This window comes from Marmota marmota, unplaced genomic scaffold (genome assembly GCF_001458135.2).
Source record: "Marmota marmota marmota unplaced genomic scaffold, marMar, whole genome shotgun sequence".
Taxonomy (NCBI): domain Eukaryota; kingdom Metazoa; phylum Chordata; class Mammalia; order Rodentia; family Sciuridae; genus Marmota; species Marmota marmota.
Genome location: NW_026000242.1, coordinates 5,807,144 through 5,822,035, shown reverse-complemented (window position 1 = coordinate 5,822,035; position 14,892 = coordinate 5,807,144). Strand labels below are relative to the sequence as shown.

The 14,892-nt window shown below is 42.0% G+C and overlaps 1 protein-coding gene across 1 annotated transcript; it reads left to right on the top strand.

Annotated features, from left to right (window-relative positions):
- The first annotated feature begins 342 nt into the window (after positions 1-342).
- Positions 343-11,807, top strand: LOC107145811 (T-cell surface glycoprotein CD3 epsilon chain). Its single transcript, XM_015489804.2, has 9 exons — positions 343-582; positions 695-799; positions 3,533-3,553; positions 4,686-4,700; positions 7,604-7,621; positions 8,251-8,475; positions 9,210-9,377; positions 9,911-9,957; positions 10,947-11,807. The coding sequence occupies exons 2-9, from the start codon at positions 751-753 to the stop codon at positions 11,001-11,003; spliced, it is 600 nt and encodes a 199-aa protein (XP_015345290.1). The 5' UTR covers positions 343-582; positions 695-750; the 3' UTR covers positions 11,004-11,807.
- Positions 11,808-14,892: the final 3,085 nt, after the last annotated feature.

Genomic DNA, 14,892 nt, shown 5'->3' with positions numbered 1-14,892 from the left:
AGTAAAGCCCTGAGCATAGTGCCAGGACATAGTAAACAACTCACACTTAGACAAGCAGATTTTGAGGCTGCTACTCTTTACTCTTTCTAATATTGAGTATTATGTTTTATTGTTGTAAAGGTAACACAGGGAAACAGGGTTTATCATGATTTCACACCAACATGTATTTTCAAGCCGAAAGCTCTTGTTATAATGGATGGCTCCATCCTGCAACTCCATGCCAGGGACACCATAAAGAAAGCAAATGTTCGGTGCTTCTCTCTCTTCCTGTAACAGTTGGTGGGTGGGTGGGGCGGATATCTGAGAAAGGCGCCCTGAATGTGGAGGTACTCCACACAGGGCCCAGGCAACTAAATGGCAGGGTTTCTCACAGCTCCTTCAGGATTTGTCTCAAGTCCTCTTGCTCAACCTTAGGAGAAGTCTATGAGGCCCAGCTTTCCTCGGCCAGTCCAGGTGGAGGCCTCTGCCTCCAACATTTCCAAGTGACGTAGAACCACAGACCCAGAGGCCCCTCTGCACTTCCTGTGTGGTGTTCAGAAGCCCGCCTCCCCTCTCAGCCTCAGGTGCTTGCTTCAGAAAATGGTGAGTCTCCTCATATAGTGCCTCCCTTTTTCATCCTGGCATTGAGAACAATGACTCTAGGGCCCTTATATCCAGCAGATGTTTTGAAGACATCCTCTGGTTTCCTTTTCAGAAGTAATAAGCTGACTCTTCACCGTCTCAGTAGAGTGAGTGTCCAGTGAGAGAAGGATGCAGTCAAGCACTCTCTGGGGAGTTCTGGGACTCTGCCTCCTATCAGGTAAGTAGATTGGAATAAAGAAGGGTGGTGTTTCTCCAGTCCACTGGAAGCCTCAGAGACTTACTCGTGCAGCCCAGTCATACCAAAGAGCCTCATTTACCAGAAGATGTAAGGGACTGTGCTATCGGTTAGGGTTGGGGATTGAGGTCGGAAGCAAACAAAAGAAATGTGCAGGTGCCTAGGGCATCATTCAGGGAATAGCCAGGGAGAAGCAGTTGACAAGATCATATCAATTGAGAGCAAAAAGGTCTCTCTGCCACCAAGAAGAAGCCCACCCCAGTTCTTACTAAGCCCTTAAGAACTAACACAAGACATTAGAAGAGCTAAGCCCCAGCCTTTGTTTTGGGGAAATCAGACAGTTAAACCTAAACTCTGCACATAGTAGAACAAATTTAGTACCTTTGAAACAAACACCTCACAATTTTCAGTCCTTTTTGGATGCCCAAGAGCTTTCAATTAGTTTAGTCTTTTTTGAAACAAGGCAGGACATGAATTGATAAATAACCAAGAGCATTTGCATATCTCATGAGATAAATAATACAAAAAAAGTTGCCATTTATTGAGTGTCTGTACTATACAAAGAAAACTCCATTACATGCATTAACTGATTTAATCCTTACCTCCACCTTGGAGGAAAGATGTTATACCCTCTATTTTATGAAGAAATTAATACTCAAAGAAGTTAAATAACATTTAAAACCATACTGTTAGTAATTGCAGAAGCGGATCCAAGAAATCGGGACTATCTGTCCACAAGGCCTGTGCTCAGAATGGCCGCATTGCATGAGGCAAAATGGCTCCTGATAGTTTTATTTCAAAAGCCTAGGAAATACTGTCTCAGCTGGGGCTCCTAACTCAGAGCCACAGCCATGGTGTCTTCACTTCCTGCTTCATCTTGGGTTGTTTTCTTAAGCTTGAACACAAAAATCACCTGGGAACCCTGTTAAATTGCAGCTTCTATTTCAAGAGGCCTGGAATGGAGACTGAGAATGTGGGCATTATGAGAATGTGCCCAAAATGCTCTTGTTACCGGACTGCTGGGCCATAGGCCCAACTCTGGGGGTCCCAACAAATCAGATCTGGCCACCTGCCCCAAAAACCAAATGGAAAAAGTAATGACGAAAAGCAGAAAAGGAACTGTAATCAAGATGGCCATATTGGGAAGGCAAATGAGATCAAGCTTCCCAGTCCTGTCTTTGGGATACTGATGTGTTAGGTTTAAACAGAAGAAAAACTGAGGCAGTGGACAAGTAGTATGCAGAATTAAATAATCTTGGTTAAACTGTGTCCTGGTTGATTATTATCTCAGTTCTGGTTCTACAAGGTGGCTCCAGGGAAGTCCTTGTCTCTTGAAGAGACAATCTCCCTTTGCTTCACAGGATGTTTATCAGACCTGGATCCTGGTGGGGACAATTCAGCTCCCAGGAGATGATTGCTCTTGCTTCAGGGTAGGGGGATGGTCTCATCAGGAAATTATCTGCCTTCAATTTTTCACTATTCCTGGAATGTCTAGGAGAATGACTGGAGACTTCTACGCATTGCTCCAGGGGGTCTGGAACAGGAGCTTTTTAAAAGCCAGCAGTTGAATGTCCCTGAAAATCTTAAAAATACCTTACTTACCTTTATTTTGGTGTCTTCAGTCTTGAAGGGGACAGAATGCCAGCTTGAGATGAACACTCCTTAAATGATTAACATACCTATGTGCAAAATTGAGCAGGATTCTAACACAAAAGTTTAAGTTAATAAATAAAACTGGAGCTGGGCACAGTGGCACATGCCTGTAATCCTAGCAGCTCACGAGGCTGAGGTAGGAGGATCACAAGTTCAAAGTCAGCCTCAGCAAAACAAGACACTAAGCAATTCAGTGAGACCCTAAATAAAATACAAAATAGGGTTAGGGATGTAGCTAAGTGGTCGAGTGCCCCTGAGTTTAGTCCCTAGTACCAAAAAACAAACAAACAAACAAAAAAATACTGGATACTAAATGAAGGTAACTTTTAGTTACCCATAGGGCATCTGTAGGCCCAAGTGAAAAGTCAGTACTTTTTAGCAAAGGCAACCTATCTAACTAAGTACCTGTTATTCTCTGGGGATTAAAGAGTATCTCACCCAACATAGAGGCTATTGGTGAACAGAAAACTCTCAGGCAGTGCCAGGGAAACTGGTCACTGTAATGAATCTAAGTCATGCTTAAGTGACGGGATTTGGGAGAGTCCAGAGGAAATGTGATCAGGCTCTTTAACGCATAGGCTCTAGGTTATGAGTGACTGGGGTTTCAAATATTTCCACTTGTCTCTAGCAGAAAACAAATGGAAAAACTGAGCCATCCAACAAGCAGAAGCCAGAAATGGAACAAGAATCCCAACGTTTGTAGCCAAACAAAAGCTCATTTTTTTTTCCACAGTCAGAGACCAGTTTCAAAATGGAGGCTTAGTTGCAAAATTCTTTTGCTATTTCTCTTGTCAGACAAAAAGCAGCCCCAACTTATTCTAACTTCTGTTTGTTGAATATTGTGTTGTCATGTTTAATGCTGGACGGTTCCTTTCTCTTTCTTCCCAAATTGACTGGATCAATCCCCAGCAGTAAAAGGCACTTTTCTAAAGTGTAGAAGCCACAGAGATCATACAGTGGCTGGAAAGAACTTTAGATGGTCATTAATATAATTCCATTATTTGGAATTGCATGCACTCACAATATTTTCTAACTCTTTTTTTTTAACTATTTACTTTCCAGTTGGTGCTTGGGGGCAGGAAGGTAAGATATGCTCTCTTCACTATGAAATCAATCCAGGATTCTTAGTACAATCATGTGCTGACAAACAATGTTTCAGTCAACAACTAACAGTATATACAATAGTGGCCCCATAAGATTGTAATGACTCTGAAAATTCCCTATCACCTAGTATTTTTGCTATACATTTTCTGTTTAGATGTGTTTAGATACACAAATACCACTGTGTTGTAGCTGCCTATAGTATTCAATAGAGTAACATGCTATACTGGTTTGTAGCCTACAAGCAATAAGCTACACTTTATAACCTAAAATGTATAGTAGCTATACCATCAAGGTTTTGTGTGACACTCTATGACATTCATATAATGACAAAATCATCTAACATCATATTCTCAGAAACCAACTGTATTTGTGAGTGGAGAGCTTCCTCTTGGCCTCCCACAGAGCTTCCTCAGAGACCAGTGAAAGGGTTTTCTACTATTCTCTTTTGCCTTTTCCTGATGAAGCTAGCCCAGAATAGGGAATCAGAGATTATAGTAAGAAGCCAGTCTTGATTCCAAAAAAGAATTGAGACTGTTAAAATAAGTTGAAAGTTCCAACAGTTTTCTTTTGCTAGCCTCTCCTATTTGATGTGCAATTTTGTAAAGAATGTGTGGCTGGCCAGAATGCATGCTCATGGTTGCCTGGATCAACCTCAGGGCAGCATTTTGCTGCACATTCAGAATCACATCTGAATACTCTGAATGTGTGTGCCAGGTGTGTCTTTGTGTGCACATGCATACAAGTGTACCGGGCCTGGACTTACTTTCTCAACCACAGCAATAGAGTCCATAGTGTCCCAATACTGGAAAAGTCTATTCAATAGCTCCTCCAAACTGAGGGAACAGCTACTATGTTCAAAAGCAGAAATTGTGCCAGTCTACTTTCCACTGGGCTGCCTGACTTGTGGTGTCCTTGGCAGTTATTTTTACAAATGGCCATTAGGTATTTAAGGTAGAAGTAAGATCCAAGACAGCTTGTGATACATAGCTGAGAGACTTGAAGATCCTTTGCTTTCTGGCAATTGAGGGAAGAGTCCTAACCCTTGAGGTCAGGGCTTATCTTAGTTGCTGATAGGAATGTCACTCATGGTTTTTTATCATTTCTTTTTCAGATGATGAAGAAAATGGTAAGGGCATTTTCCTTCTGTACAACCTCTTTTCAAATGTGAAACAACATGGTCATAGAGAACACTCTCAGTAGTAAATAGCGAGAACCAGAACCAGTAGCAGGAAAAATACAATCACCTTTCAATGGGATCTGTATGAGATATGCCTGACTTTGTTGCTAGCTGTCATGCTGGACTATAATAGCTATGCATGTATATATCCGTCCCTGAACTTACTGCTACAGAAAAACACACATCTGGGCGTGGGTTGGAGCATCCATGGATTTTTGTACAAAAATTTATCCATGAGTTTGTTTACCTGGTCCAATGTCTAGTCCACAGAAGGTGCTCAGTGAATATTTTTTGAATGAGTAAATGAACAAAAATATAAATGCTTTGCTAATTCCTTCTCGGGGATCCACCTGTCTTGTATGAAAGACCAAAAAAATGATATTAAAGTGTGTTGTATGCCATGATATGGGTAGATACAGAGTAAAATGAAGTATAAAGAGAGGAATGGTCAACTCTGCAGAATGTAATTGAAGAAGGCTCCCTGGGGGTGGCAATTCTTGAGCTGAGTTTTAAAGGATGAACTGGTATTTTGAAGAAGAGAGAGACTTTAGGCAGAAGAGAGAAGGGCATACAGTATGAGGTTAAAGGTCTAACTCTGAAGCTGGATGGCCATGTTTGAATCCTGGTCCAACTCCCTAGTTACTATATGTCTGAACAGTTAACTTCTCTTTGTACATCATCATGTATAAAATGGAAATAATAATGATACCCATTTTATGTTATTATAAGTGTTGAAAGAGTAATTCTTTTGAATTCTTAGACATTACCTGACCTATAGAAGGCAGTATGTGAATTTCAGCTATTATTATATAGAAAGCACACTGAATCTAGATAATAAGCATTAAAGTGTATTAGATATGTGTGTTCTAGATATTGCCCTAAATATCTTACCCAGATTTCCTCATTCACTTCTTCTAACATTCCTTCTCTACAGATAAGAAAACAAAGACTTACAAAATGGATAGATAACCCAATCATAAGGCATAAGTGTAAATTTATAAGATACTGAAGTTCATTTTCTTAACCATTATGAAATACCATGCATGTGTTTACAATCTTTGTGAACATACCTATTTGTAGACATAGACACATCTAAGCCCTTGTATGAGCACATGTAAATCTAAGCTCTGCTACTGAATTTGTGCGAGTAAGGGTTGTAAGCAATTTTTTTTACATTTGTTTTTCAAACAAACCTACCAAGCCAAGCATACTGTCTATTTACTTTTAACTTATTTGCGATTTCTGATTCACATAATATTTCTAAAAAAATAAGTGCTGAAAAATTTTTAAATCAAAATAATACCATCTATTGTCATTATATTCAACTTCCAATTTATCACCAGATGGAGAAGGATTTGTTTATGTTGTGTACAGTCACAGCCAAATGACTATCTGGGTGGCAGAGTCAAAGCTCAATTCTGTTCTCTATGGTATCAGGACCCCAAGAAAGAAAGGAGAAAAGAAACTAACATTTTTCTTTTTTTTTAAGTTTTAAAAAAATTTTTTTAGTTGTAGATGGACACAATACATTCATTTTATTTGTTTATTTTTATGTGGTGCTGAGGATCAAACCCAGTGCCTTATATGTGCCAGGCAAGCGCTCTACCACTGAGCTACAACCTCAGACCCCAGAATCCATTTAATTCTTACAAATGGAAATTTCCCTGATGAAGAAACTGAGGTTCAGAGATGTTAAATGACTTCTATTGCACACATAGAGTAGGGCAGATCTGAGATACAGACACAAGATTTATGTCTCAGAGTCCAGTGCTCTTTATCCATTACCACAGTGTCTCTGAGATAATATAAAGCCACTTTTTATTGGGAGAATAATTTCCTTAAAATGTGTAGAGTGATTCACATCATTTAAAGGCAATAACAGAGAAAAGTACATGGAATAAAAAGAAAGGTATTTGATTTCTATTACAAAAGACTTTGTTAGTTATAAGAAAGAATTTCTGGCTGGGCACAGAGGCACATCCTTATAATCCCAGTGGCTCTGGAGGCTGAGACAGGAAGATCATGAGTTCAAAGCCAGCTTCAGTAACTTAGCAAGATCCTAAGTGACTCAACAAGACCCTATCTCTAAGTAAAATATAAAAAAGGGCTGGGGATGTGGCTCCATGGTTAAGCGCCCTAGGTTTAATTCCCAGTACAAAAAAAAGGAAAAAAATTTCTGGGGTCGGGGCTGCAGCTCAATGATAGAGCACTTGACTAGCATGAGCAAGGCCCTGGGTTCCATCCTCAGTACTGCAAAAAAAAAGGGGGGGGGGCGGTGAATTCCTAAATAAAGAGACATAGGTAAGGCCAAGAATCAGTGACCCAAATATGTGAAAGATTTTTTTTTTATCTCTGAGAAGATCCTTTGATATTTATCTGAAAGATAATCTAGCTAATGCAAGAAGATAAACCTGAAGTTTTTAGACTTTCTGAGTTGCAGTCCTGGGCCTAGGAGCACATGCTGCCACGCTTGCAATTTGCTGTACGTGAGTCATGTCAATAAGTGTATCTCAGAGGCTAAGTGCACACATCATTTTCAAGACTGGGGCTCCCCTCTCTGGGGACTGATAGGGAAAGTGTTTAGACCCATTAGAAAAATTTTACCTCAAATTTAAACTTAAGCTGGGCATGGTGGAACACGCCTGTAATTCAGGAGACTGAGGCAGGAGGATCACAAATTCAAAACCAGCCTTAACAACTTAGGGAGACCCTGTCTCAGAGTAAAAAATAAAAAGGACTGGGAGTGTGGCTCACTGAGAACACCCCTGGGTTCAATTGCCAGTACAAAAAAAAAAAATTAAACTTAAACCAGGACTTTTTCTTTCTAATCTTTCTTTTTTTTCTATTTGCAGATGACCTAACACAGATACGTGAGTTTATGGTCCTTTAATTATGCTTTATCTGAAGATGCAATTTGGTGGATTGTAAAGAAAGTAATCGAGAAAGATTAGCCTCAAAAACTGAGGGCCCCCAAAAAAACCAAACGCTGGATGTTTTCTTTGATATAAGGAGGCTGATTCATAGTGGGATAGGGAGCCCGAGCATGGGAGGAATAGACGAACTCTAGAAAGGGCAGAGGGGTGGGAGGGGAAGGGAGGGGACATGGGGTAATTAATGATGGTGGAATGTGATGATCATTACTATCCAAAATACATGTATTAAGACACAAATTGTATGAATATATTATGTATACAACCAAAAAACAAAAGAACTGAGGGCCCCTCAACATTATGTGCCAAAATCCCATTTTAGAAAAGTTTCAAATAGGGACCTTCGTGGGGTTTTCTTTACTTCCATCCTTCCCTCCCCAAGTTCCAATGTTCTTGCCTATAACTGAAGCCAGCTTTCAGAGGGTGGTCCCTTCCTCACACACTCTCTAGCCAGTAGCGGGTAAAACCAGGATATGAATTTTATTGATTCTTTTGTCATTAGTTTGACCTTTGGAGAATTTTTCTGGTTTCTCCCTCCAATTTCCTTTCTCTTTTCTCTCATTCCTCAGAATACAAAGTCTCCATCTCAGGAACTGATGTGATGCTGACATGCCCTCCAAAAGCTCTGCAGGGCACAATAAATTGGGAAAGAAATGACAAAAAACTAGAAGGCGAAAATGACGAACAACTGTTACTGAAGAATTTTTCAGAAATGGATAACAGTGGTTATTACGCCTGCTACACAACCCCAAGACAAAAAGAGAATATCCATTTTCTGTACCTGAGAGCTAGAGGTAACATTCTCCATGACTTCTCCAACCCAACTCACAGTCCTCTGATGTCCCAGGGCTTCCTTGTATACTCAACCCTGGGAGTGTCCAAGGCCACACAGCATCAGTATTTTCTAGAACAGATTAAAAAACAATTTGGGGCTGTTTGGATAATCTCAGTCAGCTCTTGTTCTAAAATAGCAGCTTCCCAAGGGACAGGCTTGGGTCATTTGGATTATGTCACACCCAGAATTACAATATGAGTTTATCTGATGCTTTATCCAGAGATACATTCTTTAGAGGGACTTGCAAAGGAAGCCATAAGCCACTGTTTTTAAACCGTCTAAACTAGAGTATAATAATGAAATCACAAGGAGAGCTAACATTTATCGAGTGCTTATAAAATTTCAAGCACTGAACTTGCCAGGGATTTTTTTTCCATGTATTCTTCTCAAAAGCCATATGAGTTAAGTACTACTTTATTACCATTTCGTAGATGAAGAAACAGAGATTTTGTGAGTCAAAAATACATTGCACAATTCCCATAACTAGTGAGTAATGAAGCTAGGACTTGAACCCAAGACCGTTGGACTATAGCTTGCTAATTGTTATCGTTGTTATAAACATATTGAAGGGAAGGGCCTGTGGCAAGTGTGTGAGTATTGAGGGGAAAATCGCCTTCATCTGTTCCTCCCCCTTCTCCAGTGCCCTGATATCTTCTCTGTCATTTCTCTTCTCTCTGCCCCTGGTCCCTGTAGTGTGTGAGAACTGCGTAGAGGTGGATCTGACGGCTGTGGCCACAGTCATCGTAGTCGACATCATTGTCACTCTGGGCTTGCTGATGCTGGTTTATTACTGGAGCAAGAATAGAAAGGCCAAGTCCAAACCTGTGACACGTGGAGCAGGCGCTGGTGGCAGGCCCAGGGGTAAGAGCTGTGTCAGAGAACATTCCCATCAAGGTGGCGTCCAGCCTGGGACAGGGTGGGCAAGTCCCCAGGAAAGTTGAAACTGCTTCCTTAGAACATTTACTGTTCTACCAAAGTCTCCTTCTCCAAGACCACTCCTCTCCTTCCCACCCTAGAAAAGTGTGACCACACTTAGGAAAATGAAGGGCTTCCTCAAATGCTTATCAGTGCTCTGCAGTAATCAGATCCCACCCCCAGGCTGTGAGAAGAGAGACTTTGGGGTGTTCCTGCCTTTTCCTTTCTGTTCCCCCATGGAAAGAAATGATGGGAGGACTTGGGCTAAGGAAAGTCACAAAATGATAAGAACAGAGTGGGGGTCCTTAGGGATGGGATTGAAGAAAGAAAATGAAAAGGGCACTGGATAGAAAATGGGAGATTGTGGAGGAGAGACAAAGGGGACTGTCAACCTTGAGCTGGGTCTCACTGGGGCACTCAGCACTGCAACATTGGGGTTCCCCCTGGAAATGAATACTTCTCCCTTCCCTCCTCTGTAGGACAAAAGAAGGAGAGGCCACCACCTGTTCCCAACCCGGACTATGAGGTAACAGGGATGGAGTGGACAGGGAGAGGTGGGGAGGAAGAGCATGCCCTTCTAGGGGGAGGGAACAGGTAGGACTGTCCCTCTCTCACCTGCCAGATACTTTGAAGGCCCTCATTCAGGGTTCCTAGGACAACTCACCATGGGACCACTTCTGCCTCTTTCATGGCAGAACAGACTAAGAGGTTGTGTGGCTTCCACATCCATGAAGGTGGGAATATACCTCTCTCTCTGGTTCATTCATTGGCTGGGATATAGCCGTGGAACATCACGTATGTGAGGTCTAATATGATAAATTCAGGACTGATGTTGCACTAGCATATACTAATGTAGTCAATCAGTTATTGAAATATGATAATGGTTTCATTGGTAAGTAGCCCCAAGCCTCCTGCCATCGCACCCACACATACACTCTCAGACATCACAGCCCATCCCTCTGCCTCTTGACCTGGTGACTAAGCAGCTAATGCCTGGCATAGGGGAGGACCACCAGAATTGTTCTCATTGGTTGGTGGGTGTGCACTAATAGTTATCACATATTTTTATTGTCACACTTGGACTCATTCTACAAATATTTATTGAGCACCAGCCAAGCATGTGATATTTACTTTCCCATGAGTGACTTCATTTAATCCTGACAAAAGCCCTGAGCACTTGCCTAGCATAAGAAAGGGCCTAGGTTCAAAACCCAGTATTTCTCTCTCTCTCTCTCTCTCTCTCTCACACACACACACACACACACACACACACACACACACCCCTGAGAGGTGAGTCTTTAGACTCCCATTTTTAAAATAGGAAAGTTGAGGCTCACAGAAGTACAGAATCCATGCAAGTCTACTACCTGTAAGGACCAACTTGGAATTCCCAGGTGCCTCCTGACTCGAAGCACAGCATCTTTCTACTGCACTACAGCTAGATCTCCAGAGCCATTCTCCCCCATGAGCTACTTCCTCCACCCATCTAGCCACCTCTCTCTGTTCTACCCCCAGCCCATCCGGAAAGGCCAGCAGGACCTGTATTCTGGCCTGAATCAGAGAGGAATCTGACAGCTCGGGAGGATCCCTTACGTCTGCCTCTCCCTAGGCACCCTGCAATTCCTTGTTCCCTGGACAAGTTTTGGACCCTACAAGAGAATTGTTCTTCAGTCTCACGGTGAACTCACAACATCCTGCAGAATTGTCTTTGGCTCGTTCCTTCCTGCCATCTCTACCTGCCGCCCAGTTCTAGGATTTTTCTGCTTCATTGTCCTTTGAAACATCATGGCTATTCAGCCCCTTACACCCAGCCTGCCTGTCAGGATATTTATTTCTGTGATTCACTCCCGGCCAATTCTTCCCTTCCCCCACACAGATATTTCTGCCTTCAAATCCCTCCTTTCTCTGCATATAAATTGTCCCTCATTCTGTAATCACAGTGGCTTGGGAGGCTGAGGCAGGAGGATCTGAAGTTCGGAGCTAGCCTCAGCAACTTAGTGAGCCCCTAAACAACTCAGTGAGACCTTGTCTTTAAATAAAATATATAAAAGGGCTGGGGATGTGGCTCAGTATTTAAGTGCCTCTGGGTTCAATTCCCAGTACCAAAAAAAAAAAAAAATGTTCCCTCATTACTAACAATTTCATTTAACTTTCCATTTTCCCAGCTCTCTCTCTCTGCAGCCTTCTTTGTGGGGGACTGGGTAAATGTTGGCAGAAGCCCTGTCCCATTCACAGATCCTGGCCCAGAGTCAGCCCTGAGCCCCCTTCCCTGGTTCTTACTGCAGGCTACTGGATGATCATTCGCAACTCCATGAATGCATGTAAGCTCCTCTCTACTGACAGAGAAAACAAATAAAGTGTGTTTGGCTGAAAGAATTGCTGTCCCTCTTTTCTGGCATGTCCTCAGAGGCTACCTTGCTTCACAAGATAACTCAGGTGTTCCCCACCTTTGGTTCCAGTTAGTACTCACATTTAATATTCCATTTAGTACTGCAAGTACTACCTGTTTTTCCGGCTGGTAGAGGTATTATCTGAAGCTCTCTTTAAAGAGGGAAATAGAGGCAGAGATGGGGAGGTGCAGATACAGAAAGTTTAATTCCTCTTGGAGGAAAACGCCAAAGGTGGCAGAGAGTGACTGATGGGTCCCTGATGGAGAAATCAGGTCATAAAATGGGCAAGATAGAAGTAATCCCAGCAGCTCGGGAGGCTGAGGCAGGAAGATCATGAGTTCAAAGTCAGCCTCGGCAACTTAGCGAGGCCCTAAGCAACTCAGTGAGACCCTGTGTCTAAATAAAATATTAAAAAAGACTGGGGATGTGGCTCAAGCGGTAGTGCGCTCGTCTGGCATGAGTGCGGCCGGGGTTCAATCCTCAGCACCACATACCAACAAAGATATTGTGTCTGCCGAAAACTAAAAAATAAATATTAAAAAAATTTTTTAAAAATGGAAGATATACACACAATGGAGTTTTATTCAGCAATAAAGAAAAAAAATGAAATTGTGTCATTTGCAGGCAAACAGATGGAACTAGAGATCATTATGTTAAGTGAAATAAGTCAAATTCAGAAGGTTAAGAGTCACATGTTTCCTCATATGTGGAAGCTAGAGAGAAAAAAAGAAAAGAAAGATGGGGTGGAGCTAATGAAAATCAAAGGGAGATCAGTAGAGAAAGGGGAAGATGGGGAGGGAGGGGTAAGTGCTAGAGAGTGACACTGGCCAAATTATGTTGTTATATTGTATATTGTATGCACGTTCAAATATGTTACAACAAATCCCAACAGGATGTATAATAATGCACCAATAAAAAGAAATGGAGGAAAAAAAGAAAAAATACATATCTGGATGTTGCTATGACAATTCAAATCAGCAAATTTTGACTAAAGCAGAATGGCCCTCCACAATATAAATGGACCTCATCCAATTGGTCAAAAGCCTTTGGAGAAAACAGACTGAGGTCCTCTAAAGAAGAGCGGATTCTGCCTCTAGTCTCTCTTTGGACAGCTAGGCCATCAGCTCTTTCCTGGATCTCCAGCCTGCCAGCATACCCTGCAGATTGTGGACATGCCAGACTCTACAAATACATGACCCAACTTCTCCAGGGAAACAGAACCAATAAGAGATGAATATATGTGGTTGCCTATTCTTTGGAGAACCCTAATATACCCTGAGATCTAAACCAAAGACATAAGAAAACCACAGACCAAAATCCCTCGTGAATATAGATCCTCCTTCCATGTTTTTTTCTTTGCCAGTCAGCAGCATTTGAGTTAAGCTGATCACTGTTTCATGAAAACTAGACTTACCAGGGTGACCAAAGAAGGACGTGCAATCCCTGCCTTGATCTGGGAACAGGATGGCCTGGGTCAGCACTAGCCCATAAAGGAGTTTTGGTGCACATTAAAGGAGTTACATCTTCTGGGTAGACACAGCTGCACACCAATTCACACTGCTCTATTAGTGGCACCTGGGAAGGATCAGAGCTCCTACTCCAGGTGCCATCATATAGGGCATAACCTGCAGGCAGTGGTAGTCCTGGAGGGCGGTGCTCAGTAGGGGTGTGGGCAGAAGATGGTGACCTAGCTATCCTGGTGCAGCTCCTTTTCTTGCTCCAAAGGACTAGTTTGATTCATCTGGATGAGTTCAAGTGGAAAGGATCCCTTCTCACCACTTGCGATGGTTTGGCTAAAGAGGGAGACCTCTCTAATGGAAGATAATCTTTCGTGTCCAAGTGTGCAGATGGCTGTGCTCCCCTGCTGCTTCCAAGTAGGCTTTCATGGTTTAACTAGGAAGGAACCCAGTGTTGAGTCTTAATTCTGAAAAAATATGCTGTCAATCTGGCTATAGGTGAAGTTTGCATTTTCCCTCTCGATCTTCACCAATTCTCACATTATCTTGGTGCAATCTGTATCCAAGAAGTGAAGCAAATGCAAATGTGGTGAACATTCTCCATTACCAAAATGGGAAAACCGTCTTATCTCCTCATCAAAATGCTTACACCAGGAAATCAGCTCTCTTTCTCTCAGAGGCTCAGCTCTGCTGCCTTTGGCCCAGGCAGTATATAGAGTCTTCAAGCAGGAAAGAGGAGCTGGCAAGAGGAAACCACCAGGCAATCCCAAATCTTCCCTCCCTCCTCGCCCCACAATACCAGGGACTGACTCTATGGCACTCTTATCACCGAGCTGCCCAGTCCCAGCCCTTTTTAATTTGTATTCTGATACAGAGTCTCATTAAATTTCTTAGGGCTTTGCTAAATTGCTGAGGCTAGCCTTGAACTCACTATCATCCTACCACATCCTCCTGAATTGCTGGGATTACAGACACATGCCACTGTACCCAGCTGGTCCCAGGAGCTTAACAAAATTTCTTATCACAACTTTAGCAAATTTAATTCAATAATATAAGCAAGATTAATACATAATGACCAAGAAGAACTTTTTCAGGAAAGCAAGATTGGTTTAATTTATCATATGAACAGACTAAAAAAAGTAAAATCATATAATTATCCTATGGCCGCATTAGACACACTTGACAATATCCCATGTGTGGTTTTTTGTTTATTTGTTTGTTTGTTTTTTATTAAAATATTTATTTTTTAGTTGTTGTTGGACACAATACCTTTATTTATTTTTATGTGGTACTGAGGATTGAACCCAGGGCCTCACATGTGCCAGGTGAGCACCCTACCACTGAGCCACAACCCCAGCCCCCTCTCACATCTATTTTTTGATAAAAATTCTCAGAAAAGTAGAAAGAGAGAAAAAAAACTTCCTCAGTCTGTTAAAGGATATCTCAGAAAAACCGTAAGCTAACATGCTTAATGATGAAGGACACTGCTTTCCACTAAGTTGGTCAACAAGGCAAGGATGTCTTCCTCTCCACCTCTGTTCCAATGTTACTGGAGTGTGTAGCAAACACAGTAAGCTAAGACACAGACATAAATCACATGCAGTCACAAAGGGA